This window comes from Mirounga leonina, unplaced genomic scaffold (genome assembly GCF_011800145.1).
Source record: "Mirounga leonina isolate KUSES-001 unplaced genomic scaffold, KU_Mleo_1.0 Mir_204, whole genome shotgun sequence".
Taxonomy (NCBI): Eukaryota; Metazoa; Chordata; class Mammalia; order Carnivora; family Phocidae; genus Mirounga; species Mirounga leonina.
In genome coordinates this window covers 7,822,088-7,845,583 of record NW_023270513.1, presented here as the reverse complement: position 1 = coordinate 7,845,583, position 23,496 = coordinate 7,822,088, and the positions used below count along the sequence as shown (strand labels likewise).

At 42.1% G+C, this 23,496-nt stretch overlaps 1 protein-coding gene across 1 annotated transcript; it reads right to left on the bottom strand.

The window, feature by feature from the left end:
* Positions 1-2,371: 2,371 nt before the first annotated feature.
* Positions 2,372-22,793, bottom strand: PGK1 (phosphoglycerate kinase 1). Its single transcript, XM_035028794.1, has 11 exons — positions 22,621-22,793; positions 16,293-16,343; positions 13,418-13,573; positions 13,162-13,306; positions 9,660-9,763; positions 8,898-9,017; positions 5,592-5,706; positions 5,162-5,341; positions 3,567-3,744; positions 3,188-3,286; positions 2,372-2,856 (listed from the first exon to the last, which is right to left on the bottom strand). The coding sequence occupies exons 1-11, from the start codon at positions 22,683-22,685 to the stop codon at positions 2,816-2,818; spliced, it is 1,254 nt and encodes a 417-aa protein (XP_034884685.1). The 5' UTR covers positions 22,686-22,793; the 3' UTR covers positions 2,372-2,815.
* Between the last annotated feature and the right edge of the window lie 703 nt (positions 22,794-23,496).

Genomic DNA, 23,496 nt, shown 5'->3' with positions numbered 1-23,496 from the left:
AGGCAGCTCTTGTCCTCCAGCTTCCAGGTGGAATTTTTTAAAAGAGGTACTGATGGTAAATGTGGTGAGGACACTGTGGTCCCAAGTTCTTCCTTTTATAAGTAGGAAACAAGTGTTTTTGATCTGAGTATGAATACAGGAATACAGCCAGTATGTGGGGAAAAGAGAAAACAATGCACACTGATCCTAAGGAGTCCAGAGTGAAGGGAAGTACTCAAGAGTTAGGAAAGACAACACTAATCAGAACAGCAGGTACAAAGCAGTGTATAATATACTACCATATATATTTTAATTCGTATGTATACACACACATGGAAATATGCTTTTTATATGCATTAAGTAGCTCTAGACCAAAGGAAACCAGTCTTAGGGTGGCTGTTTCTAAAGAGGCAAACTGGTAGCTAGGGGCCTGAGGTAGAAAGGTGTCTTCTCATTTTAGACCCCTTTTTGACATTTGTATCATGGGCTAGAGGGAAGCTTTGGATATAAAAAGGAAAACAAGGGAAGCAAGAAACACTGAGCTTAAGAGACTGAATTAGTTTATGACACGAAGATTGTAATTTCTCTGTACAGGCATACACATCTATCATCTGGAGGTTAAAACTGAATTTGCTACACTTATGCCTAACTCTTTGCAATATTTTATCAGTAATTCATAATTCTGTATTAAATCAGGAAGCACATCCTTGTACTATTCTAGTTTCTGTGCTCACAAGTTGTTGTATGTTTTCCTCAACTAGGTTGTAAATTCCTTCAGGACATAATGCTCTTAAGATTTCCTCCATTATGTTCTAAACATGTGTTTCCCCATTCATTTTCTGGATTAATGACCCAAATAAATGGGGAATGATCCTAGAAGCAGAGTCTAGTAGAAAGCACTTAAAAGGTACCATCAGAAATTGATGGATGGATGAATTGGCAGTTGTAGAGTCTAAGTGCTAGGTTTATGGGTGTTTATACAATTCTTTTAATCCCTCTGTACATAATAAAATAATTGGGGGAAAGGTAATCGGTAGGGGAAAAAAAGTCATCAGTATGCTAGAGTTCTAGCCAGGCTGTGACATTAATTTGCTGGATGTCTGGGTAGCACCTCTGGGCCTCCTCTACAAAAAGAACAGACTAGAATTCCTGCTTCTCATACCAAGGTACAGTGTACCGTTAGAGGTATGCAGAAACATGGTACATTTTAAAATTAACTACAACTATGGGGACAGTATTAATTAAAATGCCAATGGATTTTTAAAAATTCAAGCCTTCAAAATAGTTTTGTTTAAAGCAACCATTAACTCTGGAAAGAACAGCAGAAGAATCAAATAATCCTAGGCTAGAAGCAACATTTGTGGGAGTGAGGCACAATGAAAAAGCAGCCTTTGGAATCAGACAAACCTGGACTTGAATCCCTGCATGGCCTAGTAGCTCTGTGATCCTCCAAGAGTTTATTTCTCTTCATACAGGTGAAATATACATCTAAGTATGTAAAATGCCCAGCAGAGAAATGCTGATTAAACATGGCCTTTTGAAATCACATGTTTACCTTTGCTCACTCCCAAAACTCCATTAAAATGGCAGGAAAGAGAAAGGAAGGGAAAGGTACAAGGACAATAAATGAATCAGAATGACATTATAATCACTTCACAGGAGGTAAAAGGAATCCCCAACAGGGTTACCCCAAAGGGATTTCTTTGGAAAGAGGAAATCCCAGAGCAACAGCTATACAGCAAACCTAGAAAGCAGCCAGGGCAAACTGGAATGGTAGCACAGAGGACTCCAGGAGGGATTATCTCTAAAAATGAACACACTGGGAATGAATCAGTGACAAGTACATAGGAAAAAAAAAAAAAACTTTCAAAACTTACTAACTCCAAAGAAAATAAAAAAGTACGTAATAGAATCATAGCGTACAACACAGCTTAGCTGTGACTAGTATTTATAATCACAATGTAGACTACTGGTCTAATCTCAAACTATACTGGATGAATGAAGGGGAAGTGTATGTGGAACAGAGGCTGTAAGAGAGCTCAATCTTCCCATGTATGAAATTAATATATAGCTTTTTATAAAAATCAAGAAATTAAAAGTATAAGCATGTTACTTAGAAACATGGAGGTAAATACCCACAAAAGCTAAGAGGTAAAAATCAGTCATCTCTGGGCAATGGGTATCACAAATGGGAGGACTAGGCTGAAGCCTCTATTTTGTTCTAACCCTTTACTTTTTAAAATATGGTCATGTGTAATAGATAGAAATAAAATTTAATTTACCTAATCTCCCTGACCAGTGCTGCCCATTTCTTGCATTCAGAATGTAGCTGATTTGACCCCTTCCTCAAGAGTCTGTTCTCACCCTAACAAAGTATGACAGGAAAAGAAAATCCCAGTTTCAATGGATACTTTTATTTATTTAATAGATCACCAACTTAGCCTCCCTACCTACCTATAATTGGAATTTCATCTTATTTCCATGCTGAGTAGTGAAACAATGACAAAGCTAATCAGAATAAGCTACATCAAAAAGAGAAGCTTAACACAGCTCATTTTCTTTTAACAGGCAAAGTATAAATATATGCACTCTAGAATGCACAATGGTTTAGTCACTAAGAAATTCAAATGGGATCTCGAAGAATGTAGGCAAATCCAGGGTGCAGTAAAGAGGAGCGGAGATGCTGTGCAACTGTTTAAGGGTTCCTGGTGCTGCATCTCCTGGCCACTAGCTGAATCTTGACATGGGGGAAGATTTCAGCTAATGCCAAGTAGAGATGCGGCAAGTGCTAAGTTGACTTAGGGGCTGTGCACAGGAACCAAAAGGCAGGAAAGTACTAAACACTGCTGAGAGCATCCACCCCAGGAAGGACTTTACCTGTTTTTGAGAGAGCACACATACACAGACAGCATTACTATAAGACCCACTAAGCCAGCTATGCCTCCTATCTTCCCAGTAACATGTCTGCTCTTCCTTAGGACAAAGAAGGACCAAGAGTTGGGTAACTTTTACATTTTGGGTCCCAGGTTTGCCCCTCCCCACCCAAAATGGATGCCAGGAGCGTTATTTGAAGTTCCTCCATTTGTACTGCTCAGGTAGTAACAATAATGACAACACCACATACTATCTCTACTCCATTCTACCCACCTGTCACTGCATAACCCCCAACCTTGCCCCCAAGAAGTCGAGTAAAAGGGAAGAATCTCACCTTCCAGGAGCTCTAAACTGGCACCACCCCCAGTGCTCACATGGCTGACTTTATCCTCTGTGTTCCATTTGGCACAGCAAGTGGCAGTGTCTCCACCACCTGTCGAATGAAAGCCAAGTTAGAAGGAAAGAAAAAAAATAAATAAAAAGGATTGGCACCAAACTTATAAGGCACCATGCTCTTAAGCCCAAAAGGTAGATGATGAACCCCCCAATTCCATCTCATTAAGAGGGTCCTCCATAAACTGTATACCCGTTCAGCTCTCAAGATTCAACTGGCACCAAGAAACCTAGGAGAAGTTAATCATTTCCCTTCAACTTTCCTCTGATCAGAATTCTGCCAGACTACACTGGCATTAACTTTGTAAAGGACCCTTTACCTATGATGGTGATGCAGCCCCTGGCAGTGGCTTTCACCACCTCATCCATGAGGGCTTTGGTTCCTTGGGCAAAAGCTTCCCATTCAAATACGCCCACAGGTCCATTCCACACGATCTGCTTAGCCCGAGCAACTGCCTCAGCGTACTTCTTGCTGCTCTCAGGACCACAGTCCAAGCCCTAAGGGTCAGAGTTAAAAAAGAAGATGAGCTACCAAGAAAAGCTACTTAGAAAGGAGCAAACACCATCTCCACCAAGACCTGAACTCAAGGTTGAACACTAGAGTTTCTTGTAGAACCAAAAGATACCCTTCCGTCTTGAAAATTATAAACCTGCTCATGCCCTTTATGGAAGATCAAATGGAAGGGAAAACTTCAGGTTATTTGATAAAAACATTCGTAATCACACTATTTTTGACTGTGAAGAACTGAATCAGTAGTTTTCAACGAGGGTCAATTCTGTCCCTCCCCAGGGGTCCTGTAGCAATGTCTGGGAATATTTTGGTTATCACAACTTGGGGAAGGGGGTCGGATTCTACTGACATCTAGCAGGTAGAAGTCAGGGATGCTGCTCGACATCCTGCCATGTGCAAGACAGCTCCCCACGACAAAAACTACCTGAGATGTCAACAGTGCCAGGTTGAGAAACAGTGATCTAGATTCAGTGGTTCTCAAACTTTGGCATGCATTGGAATCACCAGGAGGGCTTATTCTAGCAAAAAAAAAAAAATTGCTGGCCCAACCCCCAAGTTTCTGATTCAGTAAGTCTGGGATAGGGCCCAAAAACTTGCATTTTTTAGTAAGTTCCAAAATGTTGCTAATGCTGTTGTCCTTGGAACCACACTTTGAGGAACACTGAACTAAATGCCCACATGCTTAACAAGAGGAAAATAACTAAGCCACTAGTATGTCAACATGATACAGTCTTATACAGCTATTAAAATGATAGTATTGGGGCGCCTGGGTGGCTCAATCGTTAAGCATCTGCCTTCGGCTCAGGTCGTGATCCCAGGGTCCTGGGATCGAGCCCCGCGTTGGGCTCCCTGCTCCGCGGGAGGCCTGCTTCTCCCTCTCCCACTCCCCCTGCTTGTGTTCCCTCTCTCGCTGTGTCTCTGTCAAATAAATAAAATCTTCAAAAAATTATTTTAAAAACTGATATTATGTAGAGAACACTACAACCAAATATTTCATCTTTAATATACACATATATTTTCCCTGTTTATAAGCAGTACAGTTCTACTATCTTAATGTTTTCATGTAAGAGTTCTTTTACAAGTTTCTAGGTAACAACATAATCTAGAACAGCCCAAATCAAGAAAGTACCTAGCACCAACCCCAGTACGTAGTTAACTACTTAACATTAAATAAATGAAGAAACAAAAAATGGTTTTGCCCTCACATTACTGATGAAGACAGCAATCATGCTTTTCCCCCCACGGATTCTCTGAGGAGGGCCTCACTGCTACTTTTGAAGCCCTCTCTGACAGAGACCTCCTATAGAGATTCTTTTAAAAATGCTTGCTGGTTGGCTGAATGAATGAATGAAATCAAAATGTTTTTTTTGTTCCCTCCTACTACCACCCACCCAAGTGACTCACCATCCAGCCAGCAGGGATGCCAGAGGCCACAGTGGCTTGGCCAGTCTTGGCATTCTCATCAAACTTTTCAGCAGTGACAAAGTCAACAGGCAAGGTAATTTTCACACCATTCTTCTCAGCTTTGGACATCAGGTCTTTGACAATCTTGGCTCCCTCTTCATCAAATAGAGAAGTGCCAATCTATACACAGCAGCCAAGATAAAGATCAGCCTCTATACTAAGAACATGATTACCTCACAAAGCAGACAGGAATAAGATACAATACAGTATAAAGGAACAATTCCAAGACAAAAGAAAGCCAACTTTCCAAAGTAAGTAAAAATGGGAGTTTTGAGGGCTCATGTCAGAAGCTGGTTTTCTTTTTAAATTTACATAACCTGCTATTTCTCATGGAGAACCACTTCACATCCACTTGACACTGGTTTCCTACCTCCATGTTGTTGAGCACCTTCAGGAAGGTAAAAGCCATTCCACCACCAATAATCATCTCATTGACTTTGTCCAGCATATTATTGATCAGCTGGATCTTGTCTGCAACTTTAGCTCTAGAAGGGAAAGCAAGAATCATCACCAAAAGAACAAACGGTGGACTAAGGAAGTAATATTACATACTGCCTGAGTTTCTGTATCAAGGCACAGGAACAGAGAAATGTCCCACAAGTGACAAAAGTATTGGCTAACTACTCTGGAAAACAGTATGGAAGTTCCTCAGAAAGTTAAAACATAACTACCCTATGATCCAGCAACTGTACTCACTAGGTATTTAACCGAAATACACAAAAATACTGATTCGAAGGGGTACATGCACCCCGAGGTTTATAGCAGCATTATCAACAATAGCCAAATTATGGAAAGAGCCCACATGTGTCCATCAACTGATGAATGGATAAAGAAGTGTGGTGCACACACACACACACAATGGAATATTACTCAGCTATAAAAAGAATGAAATCTTGCCATTTGCAACAATATGGATGGAGCTAGAAAGTATTATGCTAAATGAAAGTCAGTCAGTCAGAGAAAGACAAATACCACATGATTTCACTCATATGTGGAATTCAAGAAACAAAACAGATGAACATAGGAGGAAAAAAGAGTCAAACCATAAAACAGACTCTTAACTATAGAGAACAAACTGAGGCTTGCTGGATGGGAGGGGTAAGGGGATGGGCTAAATGGGTGATGGGTATGAAGGAGGGCACTTGTTATGATGAGCACTGGGTGCTGTATGTAAGTGATCAATCACTAAATCCTACACCTGAAATTAATATTATACTGTATGTTAACTAAGTGGAATTTAAATAAAAATTTGGAAGGAAAAAAAAGTACTGGCTAACTCTCCCCTATGTTTCTTCAACCCAAAAGGCCAATCTGTTTCTAAGAAAACCTCTTAAAGGTGTGGTTCTAGACCAAAAAGGACTTAGAAGACCTACTACTGTCTAAAGAAACTATGAGACCCAAATACGTCTATTTTGCCCCTTCTCCCCACAAAAACCAGAGTCAAGACAGCTAATTTTACCTGAGCAAGACTGCTAATTATGGGAATCCCTGCACCCACTCAAAACTGTCCCAAGCCAGGCCGCCTGGGTGGCATAGTCATTCAAGCATCCAACTCTTGGTTTTGGCTCCAGTCGTGATCTCAGGGTCACGAGATCGAGCCCAGTGTCTCTCTCCCTCTTCCTCTGCCCCTCCTGCTTGTGCACACACTCATGCGCTCTAATAAATAAATCTTAAAAAAAAATGTGGGGTGGATACTCTACAGCTCACATGCCCTGCTTCTTCAACAAATCAATGGAATGAAAATAGTAAGAAAAGGGAGACTATTACAGAATAGTAAATGCCTAACAACCAAATACAACGCATGAACTTCACTTGGATCCTTATGCAACAAAGCCAATTGTAAAAAGACATTTCTGAGATGACAAAGAACTTCTGAATACAGACTACATATTAGATGACAGGAAGAAAATTGTTAAACTGTGTTAGGTGTAACATGGTGGCTATTTAAAAAGAAATCTCTTTATCAGTTATGAGATACATACAGAACTACTAAGTGAAATTATATGTCTAAAACTTGCTTAAAAGTACTCCTGATAATGTAATTGTTGAAGCAGGGTATTAGGTATACTGTTTTCTCAACTTCTATACATGCTTCAGTGTTTCCACAGTGTTTTTTAGTAAAATGTAAAATTTCAGGGCGCCTGGGTGGCTCAGTCGTTAAGTGTCTGCCTTCGGCTCAGGTCATGATCCCCGACTCCTGGGATCGAGCCCCGCATCGGGCTCCCTGCTCAGCGGAGAGCCTGCTTCTCCCTCTCCCTCTGCCTGTCTGCCTGCTTGTGATCTCTCTCTGTGTCAAATAGATGAATAAAATCTTTTTAAACAAATGTAAAATTTCCCCCAAAACTGTTAATGGCCTAACAAGACTACACTGGAAGAAAAGTGGCAAAAAAAGAACAACAACAACAAAAAAAACCCTCCACATCAACTTCCCCCCAAACAGTTATTTCCAGCTGAACCTAAACCTAATCATAATCACTAGATGGTACTCACTCCCATATTCCAGATCCACAGAAGGACAGAAAACAAAAGCAGCTCAAATCCTAATCTCCAGAGAAGATGAGAGTCTGACCTTTATAACACAGTGCACAAGAGGGGCAATGCTTCTAGAATGCAGATAACAATCTGTACCCACTTGAATTATTTTTAGGACCCTGAAACTGGGCTCATGAAGCCTGAAGAACTATGCTACCTGAAATTGACACCCAACTCCAGAGTCAGCTTTCACAGGAAAATGCTGAGTGTGTTCAATCCCTTGGCGGGGAGAGGGCAGGACATGCTTATAGAAGGGTCAGTGGCCTTCAGCCATAAAGAGGGTGCTACCTAGATAGCCATGCCAAGTGACAGGAAGTTCTCTTATCCAAGCAGTACGTCTCTCCCCACTCTAAAATTTATCTTCCTAGCCTCTTAACCTGCAATTCTGAAATTTCTACCTCTAACTAAGCCATTAGAATATCATTATCCACATGGTACCTTTCCCCACAGGAAAAACTATAAAAAGGTATATATTCTGGAGAAATGAGCTCTAAATGATAAATTAAATACATGAGGAGATGTTCACAGTTATTCTTGTCAGACTGTACGTGAAAGGCTCAAGTGCTTCAAAAATTGTTAGATGAGCACCTATGGTGAATCTTTCCCATTCTTCCCTCCAAGCAAGCTCCACTTGCTCCACTTGCTATCCTTCTTGGCCCTGTTTTGTCCCAGGAGGCTGACCTGCATGGAGCGCATCAAGGGACTCCCCTGCCCTCTGGCCTCCAGTTGGGTTGCAGGCAGTTGGGAGGGGGCAGGGGAAGGGGGAACATCAGTAAAGATTGAAGGGAGATCAGAGTTTATTTCCTTCCCTGCCAGACGCCTATGCCCATGTTCCTTGAACAATGCTACAGTTTCTATCAGAGGGCCCTCTCCATACAACTACCCTCTCTGGATTCTGGTAACCATTCCTTCCCTTTGTCCCTACAGGCCTAGGGAAGGTGTTTGCTGTTGCTAGCCCCAGATTACTATGCTGTACTTTCTGGGTGTCCCTGAACCCTACCGACACACTTGTAGATAGTCCCTTTATTAAACGCTCATTTACCCAGTTTGATTATGCTTTCTGACCATAATAAACCATCCAAGTCATGGCCTACTACCAGGCACACACACTATTTAAAGCAAAATCTTGAAGAGTTCTTCATACCCGCCCAGGATGGCCAGGAAGGGTCGCTCTGGGCATTCCAAGGCCTTGGCGAAGTAGTTCAGCTCCTTCTTCATCAAGAAACCTCCGGCCTTCTGTGGCAGATTGATTCCCACCATGGAGCTAGAGAAGACCAGAGACAATTTAAATTTTGGTCAATCCTTACCAATTCCCCCCAATTCTAGAGGCCATCTCCTTATCACTGAAATACTTTCACTTCTGAGATTCCAGGAGACCACAGTTTTCATCCCTAAACTGCAACAAAAACACTTAGGTGCAAGACGAGCTTTTTGACTAATAGAACAGGGCCAAGAGGACAAGTAAAAAGCAACAACCTTAAGTAGGATTTAAGATACCCAATTAACAGTCTTCAAGTCAAGGGTTTAACCCTAATAAACAAGCAGCCAGTTAGCTGATGACAAAAGGAGAAGGTTCCTCAATTTGCTTCCTAATGACAGCATAAGATTCTGACCCTACAATGTTAACAAAGGGAGGGCTCTACCTGAAATATCCTAAAAGCAACCTCTTCCTGAAGCACGAATAAAAGCTCCACAATTCTCAACATGTTGTACTTTTATTTCCTCAAAAAAATAAGGACCAAGGATATTCAACAAGAACCACAGTCTAACTGGCAGCTCCAATTAGACAGAAGCTGAAAGGATGATGTTCTGTCTAATACAGAAATCAACAACAACCCAGAACTTGGGCTGCCTGAGTACAGAGGAATATTGCTCCTAGCGCAACATCAAAAAAGACTCTTAGTACCTGTGGGCTCGGTGAGCAGTGCCAAAAGCATCATTGACATAGACATCTCCTAGTTTGGAAAGTGAAGCTCGGAAGGCTTCTATTTTGGCTGGCTCAGCTTTAACCTGCAGGAAAAAGAAAAAAAAAAAAAGGAAAAACCAACACAGAAAATGCTGATGGCTCCAAAGACAACTGTAAAAGCATTTCATACCAAGAGTCCTCTTGCATTATCTCTAAAGACCCAGAGTTGGTAGGACAGCAATTTTCACAACTAGCAACAGGATCTATTTCTTCTTCCAAATATTCCAGGTCTTTTGGTCACTTCTACATTCTGCTCTCCACACCTTGCCTCAAATTGCAAACTTAAGATTCCTGAACCATGGCTTAACCTCTAATCTCCCGAAGCTAATCACACCCCACTGACCTCTCCCCCAACTCCTAAGATAAGATTATCTTTTCCTGGAACACCTGGGTGGCTCAGTGAGTTAAGCATCTGCCTTCAGCTCTGGTCATGATCTCAGGGTCCTGGGACTGAGCCCCACATCGGGCTCCCTGCTCAGCGGGAAGCGTGCTTCTCCCTCTGCCTGCCACTACCCCCTGCTTGTACTCTCTCTCTGACAAATAAATAAAAATCTTTAAAAAAAAATTATCTTTTCCTTTCCTTAGCTTGACTCATATCCTCATTTTAACATATTTTCCTTACAAAAGTTAGGATTATACTTGACTCAAGCTTCTAGCTACCAAGGCCTTTCTGCAAAGGGAAAGAGGCTTTCACACACATTCTTCATGAAGCTGGAACAGAGAAGGCAGGTGGAAACATGACAACAGCAAAGGCCCTCAGAAACATTTTATGTATATTATAAGAAGGTATTCTATATAACCTTCCCTAGAAGTTAGGCATCTAAGAAAACAAGAAATACACTTCTACAAAAAAGAAAGAGAAACAAAAAGTACAAGTAAAACATTATGGCCTTGAAATGTCAGCTCACCATCCAGGATCCCTACCCCCAGACCCCCGCAAAAGGGGACATTTGCAGGATGGCAGGATGAACAAAGAAATCTCCAGAAAGAAACCAAGCAAAGATGCACAGGGGGACACAGCACAGAAGAATATACAAGACAGATGTTCATTTTAGTTGCTGCCCACTCCCATCCTCCTGTTTCAAGGTGAAGGAGGCTGCCACAAAGAACAGGGGCTTTCCTCTAATGACCCAAACAATGCAGGGGAACTAATGCTAAAACTAAACACTGTAGAACCCACATAATCTTTCTAGAATGGAGTATCATCTGCCACCGGTGACTGGAAGATAATCATGTAGTAATGAAAATACTGCCCAAATGGCAAGACACCTGGGTTCTAGGCCCAACTCTGACACTAATTCACTGTGTAACCTTCGGCAAGTTGATCTCTGACCCTGCAGCCTTCTCATCTATTAAAAAGGCATGATAACCCCTCCAAGAACTGTCTAAGGAAAAATGGGGCAAACTGAAGCTCTTCTTGAAAAAAGCACTATAGAAACTAACCCACTTCTCAAGTTTTGATCTGCCAATAACTAGAAGAAAACGTTCCTAAAAGACCAATGTAGGCACACTGGAAAAAGGAAAAATTTTATGTCCTTGCTTTGTTGTTTTTTTTTTTTAAATCTATTTTGAACTTATTACTGGCTCTTGAAATTTCAAGCATCGAAAGCCACTGGACACTAAATGTAAAGTTAATTAAAAAGAAGTCATAGACTAGAACTGTTAGTTTATCACTTCCCAAATTTTGCCTCAATTTGCTACCACTTCTAAGTTCTAGTTCTGTGCAAGTTGAGTTTCAACTCTAAAAGGGCACCAAATTTGAGATAAGGACTTGACTCTTACTACTGTACCAAGACTATGCCCAAAGGCAGGATAAGGCAAGACCAGGGCCTGAGGTGCTAAGAAAAGAAACTGCTTAAAAGCAGGTACTCTGATGACCTTAAGAAACACCAGAAGCACAACAGGAGATTGAGATACTAGCCTCAGAGAGTCTTGTTCCCCAAGACACTAAACACATAAGGGTAGAATGTTCTAAAGGATGACTTCAGCTTCTCTTCTACCAATAGGCAAATTCTAAATCATCCTCAAAGAGCCAGCTTTATCATTTAATATTTGAATTCCGGTTGTCAGGTGACAGTAATCTATTTTGTGGATTATCTATGGTTGCTCTTTTTAATTTTTGTTTTGGGTGGTTTCTTCTATGGTCACTTTGGCATGACAATAGCAGAGCTGAGTAGTTCCAACAGAGACCACATACAGTTGTGACTATCTGGCCTACAAAACCTAAAATATTTATCATCTGACCCTTTATAGAAAAAGTTTGCTGATCTAATGGACTGAGCTATATATATATATATAAAGCCCAGCAACAGCACTACCACCTCGAACTTCAGTAAAATGACTGCCTTTCGGAGACTCAAATTTCTTTATAAGATGATAATACCTGCACTTCCTTATCTTAAAGAGAATTCCAAAAAATGCTTTACACTTCATTAAAAAAAAGTCTCAAATCCTAGGCAATATCATCATGACCATCATTTACCCAACTATCATCAATTTTCCCACATAGACCCTTTCTACTTGACTTACGAAAAGTACTTTTTCTGCTCACATAATTATTTTATAAGAAAATCCCAATTATATCACACTTAATTGAAATTTATGGTTTTAAGAGTACCAAGCTCAACCATTAAGTTAATTCCCCTTCGAAATAAGAATATTACTGTCCTTCCGTAACACACAAGGGTCTGTTCTGTTCGAGGAACACCTGGTATAGCATGGACACCCGCCCCCACCAATGCCTGTGAACGTCTGCTCTCAGCACTTGGGAATCATAGCCTACCCTTCACTAGGATTATCACACATGCTGTCAGAAAAAAAAAAATCCTCATGTATCATGGGCCAAGTGGGTAACAAAGGAACAACTGCAAAGCATGTCCACTGAATACTCTTATACCCAAATGGTATCCACTTATTTTTCAAAGGTATTACAAAACACTTGAGCATGAGAAGGGCTTCTGGGATGCTAGCCAATATTCTATTCCTTGACCTAGGTGGTGGTTACACAGATGTGTGTGTACTCTGTGATAATTTATCAAGCCATGCATCTATCTATCTATCTATCTATATATATACACACACACTTATATAAATGCATAGCTTTTATATAAATGCATAGCTTGAATATATTCATATATATCCATGTATATTCATATATATTCATATATATATTAAAGGTTATCATATATATTAAAATAACCTTATATATATTAAAGATTTATTTTTATTCATATACATGAATATGTATCTATTCATATATGAATATTTATTCATATATATGAATAAAATAACCTTTATATATGAATAAACTTTTATATATATTTATTCTGTACTTCAACAAAAAGGCATCTAACGAAAAAATAAACATCAACTACCTCTTTCTTCAGTCTCTTATGGACTCAGTCCTCCTCACCCCTAATAATGTCGAGGTCACAGGTCCTACCTTATTCCCAGAAGCATCTTTTCCCTTCCCTTCCTCCTCCACATGAAAGCGAAGGTTCTCCAACAGGATGACAGACCCAGCAGCTGGGTTAGCACAAGCTTTCTCCACTTCTTGGCCCACACAGTCCTTTAAGAACAAAACATCCCTGGGGAGAGCAGGAGATGGAGATACTTGAGAAATCTGAAAGAACCAGTAACAACACGCTTCACAACATCTCCTGTCATGGAGTCCCCCAGCTCCAGAGTCTGGCACTTACTTGCCCAGCAGAGATTTAAGTTCTACAGCAACTGGCTCCAAAGAGTACTTTTCAGGCATGGGGACACCATCAGGTCGGCCCAGGTGGCTCATAAGAACAACTGACTTAGCTCCATTGTCCAAGCAGAATTTGATGCTTGGGATGGCAGCCTTGATTCTATAACCAGAAAGAGATAGCAGGTAGATCAAGGTTACTCCTAGGATTAGTGGGAACGACTTTATTTATGGCCTTGTGAACTATAAAGCCCCTTTTCTTCTCTAAATTTCTTCAGATTTACTGTTGGCAATTCAGTGATGGTCCTCAGGTTCAGGGGAAGAAGTCAATTATGATGCCAAACAATCCACCGAGGATTATTCAATCTGATCACGTTTTGCCCCTTATGCAGAAAAGAGCTACCATAGCAGGAATGAAGCTGCTATCTTTAAAAGGACTTGCTTGCAAGGTTGGCCCTTGGCCAGTGCCTGGGAACCTGGCTTCCAAAGTGGTCCCTCAATTCTCTGACAGACAAGGGACATTCTAATTGACACTGCTCCTAGACTGTACAAACTAAGTGATCTATGCTCAACACCTGCCTTCCTCTAATAGTCTGGAATTTTGTTGGTTGCTAGGCAGAGGGTACCCATATGACCAGCTCCCAGTAAAAATCTTGGGAGCCAAATCTCTAATGGGCTTCTCTGGGCAGAAACAATGCATTCAACTACTGCAGTTTGGAGGGAGAGCACTGGAAGCCCCTGCATGGATTTCCCCAGATTTTAGGTGTCTTTTCCCCCTTGCTGATCTTGTCATGCATCCTTTCGCTGTAATAATAAACTTTAGTAGTGAGAACTATATGCTACGTCCTGTCCTGTGAGTTCTTCTAGTGAATCACTAAGTATATGTAGGTGTCTTGGGGACCCCTGAAACAGCCCTCTTATGTGACTGAGGAAGAAATCCAGAATTCCCAAATCTTTGACACCATTAAAGGAAATTTAGGAAAAATTTAAAAAGATGTAGTAATTTTTTTGCACCCATTATAGATCCTAAGGCACATTTTCTGGCAGGAAAAAATACACTATATAGAATATAGTTTAAATAATGTCATATTAACCTCATTGTAGTTTAACCAAAAAATTATTAACTTCCTTTAAACATGTCAAATTTTTGTTATAAACTTGATACTAACTTTCCATTTTTTCCAGTCTTTAAGAAATTGAAATTGATAATAAAGAAAACCATTCATTTATTCAACAAATATTTATTGAATGCTTCTTATGCCAGGTACCTTTCCAGATTCTGAGAATACAACAGTAAATAAAACAGTCTCTGCTCTCATGAAGTGAAATTCTAATGGAGGGAGAGACAAACAATAAACATACATACGTGTGTATACATATAAATATAGGGGTGTGTGTGTGTGTGTGTGTGTGTGCACGTGTGTGTCTGTAATCAGGTGGTAATAAGAGCTATGGAAAAAATAAAGGTAGAGAGACAAGAATGACTGAGGAATAGTGGTGAAGGGGATTTTAGATAGGGTGGCCAGTCTCTGATAAGGTGGCATTTCAGCAGACAATGGAATAATAAAAAACCAGGTTATGTTTCCAAAATATCTTATGCTATTTGACATATATAAAAACTCACTAACACCAAATAAAGAAGAAACCTTCATTAGGTACAAAGTTTGCCCAAAGAAACCAAATTATTCTTCAGAGCTATCCCTTATCGGAAGTTCTATTATTTCTAATGCTTCCTTTTGTTAACTCCATGGATTTCTGAAAACGGAAAGAATGTACTCAGACCTGCTTCTCTGCTTTTAATTCATAAAACACCTTGGAAGGCCTATGTCCAATTTCTTCTGTGTGCTGCAGAAAATAATGAAAATCAAGAGGGTCAGAGCTGCCTTGTACAAAACAGAGACCTTCCACTATGGTGTAGCAGGGATGTACTTGGTAAAATGCCAGACTCTACCCTGGGGCCAATATCTGAAAATGTTCTGGGTCTAGACCTGCACTGTCCAATAAGGGAGCCATCAGCTACATGTGCCTCTTAAATACTAGAAATTGACTAGTCCAGATTGTGATGTGCTGTGTTAAAATACATGCTGGATCTTGAAGACTTAATACCAAAAAAGTTAAATGTTCCTTTAATTTTTTTATTAATTACATATTGAAATGATTATTTTGGACTTACTGGATTAAATAAAATATATTACTTAAAATTAAGTTCACCCAGTTCTTTTTATCTTTTTAATGTGGCAACCAGAAAATTTTAAATTATATGTGGCTCGTATTATATTATTAGACAACACTGCTCTAGATCATTGGAAAGCACACCTTTCCAGCTCAAACCCCTCATCTGAAATTTAAAATTAAACCTTCTTTACAATCTAGTCAAAAGCAAGAGTATTCTACCACTTAAAATTTCTGCTTCTGATTTTGGAGACAAGATATTTAGAACAGCCTAAACTGAGAATATTACCTCTGACATCTTTTCCCTTACATCAAAATTCTCAAAAACTTATTTTATCGGGGCCATACTGAATAGGGGCTTATAAAAATACATGTAAGCTTAAAATTACTAGTATTAAAAAAATCCTCTTGCACAGTTCTTCATTTTGCACGAGAAGCCAAGTAACCTTCAGCTTTGATGTTCTTTAAAAATGCGTAACCCCAAATCCTTCAAAGTTTCAAAAAATGAGAGGAAAAAAATCACTTTCTTAAGATGACTTTTTTCACTTTCTTTATTCTCGTAAGAAAGCAGACCAGATAGTGGGTTTGTGGAAAGCCAAGACTATATGGCTTAAGTTACCACACAGTTCTACACTAAGAAAGGAAAACCATTTCATCCTATATACCCACACACATCTTAAACCAAACTCAAGGTTTAGCAGAGACCTTACCTCTGGTTGTTCGTTATCTGGTTGTTCTTCATAGGAACATTGAAGTCCACTCTAAAAAAGAAACAAAGTTTCAGATTCCCTCAAAGATTAGGAGAAGCACTTTTAGGGAACCAGTTAAATAAGGTAGGAATTCAAATTCACCTTAAAAACAATCAGTGGTATTAGAAGTTAAGATAGTGGTTAGCCATGGGGAGGAGGAGGGAAGGAGGAGGGACTGGGATAGGACACCACAGGGTGTTTCTGGGGTTATTCTGTATTTCTTGACCTGGGTGATTACACAAATGTGTTCAGTTTCGTGATAATTCTTTGAGCTTTTGATATACTTTAAAAGAGAAATTTTTTAAAATAAAAAACAAACCTAAGTGACATCACAGGAACTAGCCCTGAAGACCTGGGAAGCCTGGGGCGCCTGGGTGGCTCAGTCGTTGAGCGTCTGCCTTCAGCTCAGGTCATGATCCCAGGGTCCTGGGATCGAGCCCCACATCCGGCTCCCTGCTCAGTGGGAAGCCTGCTTCTCCCTCTCCCACTCCCCCTGCTTGTGTTCCCTCTTTCGCTGTCAAAAAATAAATAAAATCTTAAAAAAAAAAAAAAAAAAGACCTGGGAAGCTAAAACCAGTTCCATCTAAAAAGATTTTTATGTGGACCTAACATGACAGTATCTAGGAATAATGGCAGCTGGCTGGATAAGGGGTAATTAAGGAACACATCTTGATTCTGATTCCTTTGATATTATTTCTGGGTCCTAAGGAAGCTAACTAACATCACTCAAAAGAAAAAAAATGACTGGAAAAAAGAACACATCAACAGATTATCATTCTTTCGGAGAAAGCCTGGGGCCTCGTGACCAGAAAAAACCCAGTGTCCAAGACCAAGTTCACACAGTACTCTTCAAGCAAAACAGACAATAAAAATAAGATAGCTTCTTTCATAAAACCTGAGAGGGGAGGGCGGAACATGTGATCCTGCCTACCTGACAAACAGGCAATTAGAGAAGTGATCAGGATGGCACAAGCAAATAATTTACTGCAGTCTCTCCTTTCTCACCCAACAGATTACTGCTTTACCATTTTTTAAGAACCAGTAATTCCTTCCCCCTTCTGAACTCCCTGGAACCTCAGCCTACTTCAATCTGACTGAAAACAACGTGTGACAGGTAGGTGTTAGGGCTAAGTGCTGCCTGCCAAGATCCCGTTTAAACACTTTCTTTCTCATCTGCAGAATGCGGATGATAGTACCTACCTCACAGTTACTGTGAGAATTAAATGAATTAGTGTTATTTGTCAAGGGCTTAGAAGAGTACCTGTACACAGTAAGTGCCATACAAATAGCAGCTATTATGATACATGTTAATGCTTCTCCAAAATGTTACTTGTGTTTTAGAAGGCATCGACCTGCCTTTTAAAACACAATCGAGGGGCGCCTGGGTGGCTCAGTCGTTAAGCGTCTGCCTTCGGCTCAGGTCATGATCCCAGGGTCCTGGGATCGAGCCCCGCATCAGGCTCCCTGCTCTGCGGGAAGCCTGCTTCTCCCTCTCCCACTCCCCCTGCTTGTGTTCCCTCTCTTGCTGTGTCTCTCTCTGTCAAATAAATAAATAAATAAAATCTTTAAAACACAATCGACCATTACAAAAACAGCTAGCACCGTCACATGCTAAGGAACTAAGGGAAGATATGACCTAGTCGAGAAGACTGCTGCCATGCTCCAGGCCTAGCAGACAATTACAAAATACTTAGACCTATTAAGACGACCAACTTCCTATATCCCCCAGGACTATACTCCAACCTAGTTCATTGAAGAGCAGCCTTTCCAAAGGTGGGTTGAGGAAATCATTCTATATTCAAACATTTTAATTAAGTCTTCAAAAATAAAAGCAGTATGTCTCTGAAGAAATACAATCTACTCAGGGGCGCCTGGGTGGCTCAGATGGTTAAGCGTCTGCCTTCGGCTCAGGTCATGATCCCAGGGTTCTGGGATCGAGTCCCGCATCGGGCTCCCTGCTAGGCGGGGAGCCTGCTTCTCCCTCTGCCTCTGCCTCTCTCTCTCTCTGACTTTCATGAATAAATAAATAAAACATTTTTAAAAAATTATAAAAAAAAGGAAATACAATCTACTCAGTTTCAGGCTACTTGACTCTGATTCTAAGCATCTTCTCTAAATATCCTAACAAGGCCCCTGCCAGCCTTCAAGTACATTCTGAAGAGCGTAGAGTATCCCATTACCTGTGTCATTTTTCCCTCCTGCAACCTCCCAGAAAGGCCCAGGTCAAAAGGGCTAATGGCAACAGGCTGAGCACAAGCCACCCTTTTTCAGTGCTCCCTACTCCCAAGCCCTTACAGGAAGGAAATTCTTTGGGCAGAAACTCAAGAATCTGTGTCATCTATCCAAGCTGCCATGACATAGCTTCCTGATGGGAATTGGACTTCTCTCTTCTCTTTGCCTGTGCTTTACCTCCCTTCATCACCTCCTACACTCTCAACAGTTCTGCTTTTAGCTTCTCCTTTCCGAGGACTCTGCCAAAGAAACTGCTCTTGCCTACACACTCCACTTCTTCCATTCTAAGTTAAAATCTGCACCCCTTCCTTTTCCACTTCCCTGAAACACTGGTGAGCTCAGCTTCAGGCATGAACTCAAATTTCACTACACAGATATCAGAATGGCTGAAATAAAAAATAATGACAACACCAAATGCTGGTGAAGATGCAGAAAAACTGATCACTTATACTGCTGGTAGGAATGTAAAATAGTGTGCCTGCTTTGGAAACCAGTCTGGGAATTCAGCATATGATCCAGTGATTTCACTCCTGGGTGTTTACCCAAGAGAAATGACAGCATAAATGTCCATATCAAGACTTGTGCATGAATATTCAATGTTCACAGCAGCTTTCTTTGTAATAGCCCCAAACTGGAAACAAACCAGATGTCCATCAATGGGTGAATGGCTAAACAAACTGCGCAACAGCCATACCATAAAGTACTACTCAGCAATATAAAGAATGGACTGCTGATACATGCAACAACTTGCATAAATCTCGAGGGCATTAAGCTGAGTGGGGGGGCGGGGGGGAAGCCAATCGCAAAAGGTTATATACTGTGATTCCACTTATGTAACATTTTTGAAATGACAAAATGTTAGGGGCAGGAAACAGATCAGTAGTTCCCAGGGGTTGGAATGGAGGGAGTTGTGGGGGCATGACTCTGCAGAGGGAGGTGGAGGAAGGTCTTGGTGGTGATCAAACAAGTTTCAGAACTTGTGGTGGGAATTACACAGCTCTATCTATACATGTGATAAGACAGCACAGAACTATAAGCTTTATCCCAACGTCAACTTCCTACTTTTGATATTGTACTCTAATTTTGTAAGATGTATCCATTGGGGGAAACTGGGCGAACAAAGACTTCTCTGTACTATTTTTGCAATCTCCTTAATTTTGTAAGATGTATCCTTTGGGGGAAACTGGGTGAACAAACTTCTCTGTACTAACTTTGCAACCTCCTGTGAATCTATAATTATTTCAAAATAAAATGTTAAAATATTTAGTTAGAGTAAGAGTATCAAGTCTCTGTCACCTGAAATCTCAGGGATCCAGGCCCAGTCCCATTAAAAGCTCTCAAAAGTACCATGCCCACCGACTGCAAGATTGGGGTATTATGGGTATCTTATTAAAGACTTTTTCTCGGCTCAGTTTTTCCTCTCCATTTCTTTTTCCACTACATCAGAGCTGTTGCTTAACAAGTCAGAACAGGTTAGAGAAAAGCAGTGAGATTTAAAATAAAAGAGGGGTGGAGGGAGCAAGCAAAAAGTAAAGTGCTTCGCAAGTTACCAAAGGAGTAAGACTGGCAATCTGTGCGGTCTGAAGAAAGGAAATGACATTGCAAAAATAAGCCGGAAGCTTACTCAAAAGGCGGTAAAGTCAACTGGAATCCGGGGGGGGGGGGGGGGGGGATGGAGGTGGAACCTGGTAATTACCCAGTCAGAGGTTTCTGGCTATCTAACGTTCCCTCAACAAATCAGTGTGTTTGCTCCCTCGGCAATTCAAAGCAGGAGCTATCTATCAACATCATAGACATTAGAGTTCTCTTTTGCAGGACAAAGAGAGGAGGCAAGTGAAGCAACCAATACTCAGAGGCCCCATTTCTGAAACACTGCCAGCCAGCAACCACCACGTAAAGGCATTGGAACAAAAAATTTGAGCTGACAAGGCATAGCTGCCTAGGCTCTTCCAAAAAGTCCTACAAAATGTGACTCTGTTCAAAAGAGATACATTAATAATCAGGGAACAAAGTAATTCCCTGTCCCCAGGTGAAGTAAGTAGAATTTATCCAGATGGGGGGGGGGTGTTTATTGATTGCAACCTTCAGCAGACAAAAAGTCTTTTTTAGCCCGTCCTTGTTTACAATGTTGAGTATTTAGAGGATCTGGTTGGCAGCCAAAGACCCAAAATCTAGTCCTAGCTCTGCCACCAATTTGCTAGTTCAGTGACCTTGGACAGGTAATTTTCCATCAGCAAAACAGGACTGGCCAATCATTTCAAGGCTCAAGGTTAATCTGTGTTAAATGAAACTTTGAGCCCTTGGACACCAAGTTATTTCATGTTTAAGTCCAGAGGGAGAAAAGATAAGCACTTCCTCAAGTCCCACTCCCAGCCAGCCCAGTTAATTCCTCAAACCAGTTTCCATGAGCAGAAGATAAATCAAGACTGCAACTGCAGGAAGGTGACCAGCGTGATGCCCCACCCCTGGGCTTTGAGCTGGTGTTACCTATCTGGAAAGGTCAGCCTCGAGCCCAGTAAAGATGGGAGGAAATAATTAAAAAACCTAAAATCTAGTTACATGCCAATGTCTAGCTGGCCTGTTTATCATATAATCTATCCCCTCTCTTAAGATCACCTGAGGGGTAGAAAGGGTCCTTTTCTAATATTAGGATGGCTTTGATTCCTACTTTGTCCAGATTGCAAATGCCTAGGTCGTTTGGGAAAATGTGGACACCAAGTGTTTCTCATGGCCATAAGCTACTGAGTTCTATTTCCACGACAAGGCAGAGAAGGCCACATGCAAACTAATAGTGCCCATAATGAAATTAGAGAAAAGGGTAGAGCTGCATTAACTTTTACGGTGCCCAGAGTTCTGAAATTCGGAGTGCCCTCCTATGTTTAAGCGTAGTTATGAAGGGAGATTCCCTACAGCCTTGTATGTCTGTTAATATCCAAAAGATGCCCTCACTTGAACCAGCCCAAACTGGGAAAGGGGCTGGATCACACCATTCACAAGCCTGCCCATCAATCAACCACTTCCCAAAAAGGACAGGACTGCACAAGGCTATCAATGCAAGCCCTGTGACCCGGAAAATGCACCACCCTTGGAACCTATCAAGGTATAGCACAGTCAGTCCATCAGTTACATACCTAACTGTCCTGCACTTTGCTCCTGGCTTGCAAATATACCACACGTTACCAAAAGGATAAATGTAAAAGCTCCATACAATTTTGGCATATAAGGGAAAAGCCACGTGCGTAAGTGACCAGGGATCCACATGTGCAGAGTAGAAGACCCCAAAGTGCATGGGTAGTCATCCTCACGTCCAACATCCTGCTTCTCTTGCCATCTGTGAGGTGAGGCTGGAGAACGGCAAGAATGAGCACCCACACCCTGCTCCACCATTACCCAGCATGTGTCACAATCCTGATGTAAACCCCATGGCCTGTAGTCCAACGGTGTCGCGCAGAGGCCTGTTACATAAGCTCTGCAAGGCCTCCTTCAGTGTGCCCCACCCCTCCTCACCCTCCCATCCCCAACGTTTTAGGGGATTCTACTCCTGGACATCTAAATTAATATCTTCTGGGAAAATTTCCCTTTTGTGCAGGGACCTTTGAAATCTGTGCCTTTTCTCATTTATCTGGGATGATCTAGGGCGGTGGGGGAAGAGAAACTAACCAAATGACCTTTCAAGGTCCCTTCTTTGGGGCCTAGGGATTTGCAGGCTAAGCATTAGGTCCCATCCCGCCTGCTGGGAGCTGGAGGCGACGGAACTGCATTCCAGGAACAGGAAGAGGGCAAAGGGGGTCCCGGATTTGAGCCCGTCCTCGGTGGATCCACCTCCAAAGGGCAAAAACGGCTGCCTTTCTGGGCTGAGGCCAGCGAGGTCAGAAACCGTAAAACTGGGGCAAAGCCTCGGCCACAGTGGTGGGAAGCCTCACTCTGCAGGCCTAGAACCCACGGGGCCGAGCCGGACTAAAAGCAACTCTGGGCAGGGGAGGAAGCAAGCTGGCTCCAGCCGAAGAGGCTGTGGCCAAGCCCTTGAGAAGGAGCACGAGCAGATGTGTAGAATTACCTCATGATGACCCGCTTCCCCTTCACGTCCAGCTTGTCCAGAGTCAGCTTGTTAGAAAGCGACATCTTGGCAATACAAGGGCCGCGAGGCAGAGAGCTGAGAAGAACACAGCCGACGTGCGCTCCAGTCGCGTGCAGAATGCCGACCGCCTCTCGGGCCACACGGCCCCGCCTACCACCCCGCCCCTTCCCCGGCGCGCGGCGCCCAGCAGCCGCTTATTGGCCGCGGCCGAAGGGCGCTGGCACCCTGCCATTGCTTCGAGGCGCTGTCTGTCTGCGAGGCCACTGGTGGGACGTGCGGTTTTCATTTGTCACGTCCGGCACGCAGCGAGCCGCCGTAGACCTTTGTGACTTGAGAGTGGGGGCAGGAGGCGGGGCCGCGGAGTGGGCAGGGGGAGGGGAAGGGAACTGGGTGGCGCTTCCGGGCGGACGACAGCGAGGGAGAGGCCCCAGGCCTCCGCCCCGGTGCCGCGCGGCGGCCGCGAGCCGCTGCAGCGCGGGGCAACCCCCCCTGCGGCCAGAGGAAGAGCGGCGCCCCCCACCCCAGGGAATTCTTGGCAGCCCTCCCGGGATGGATGCAAATGGCACTTCCCTTCGGAAAGCTAATCGGATTTCCTGGCTCCCCAAAATGGAATTCTAAGTAAGGCTGCTAATTGGCCTTGATAAGCGAGACCTCTCAGAATTCGGGAAAGGCCCAGGTCCCCCCAGCGCCCCCTTCTTAATAATGAAAAGTGCGATGTGATTGTTCTGGTTTTGACACAATTAATGCTAATGGCAAGCAAATAGCATTTTTCGTATATTAACTAATAATGGTCACAAAACTCGGAAGTAGGTATTGCCTTCCTCATTTTACAGATGAAGTAAATGATGCAGAAAG

Coding starts and splice junctions, on each gene's coding strand:
- PGK1 (XM_035028794.1), bottom strand. CDS start 22,685: ATGTCGCTTTCTAACAAGCTGACTCTGGACAAGCTGGACGTGAAGGGG. Junction 16,344..22,620: donor GGGAAGCGGGTCATCATGAG/GTAATTCTACAC, acceptor TTTCTTTTTTAG/AGTGGACTTCAATGTTCCTA. Junction 9,764..13,161: donor AAGATGCTTCTGGGAATAAG/GTAGGACCTGTG, acceptor TTTTTCCTGCAG/GTTAAAGCTGAGCCAGCCAA.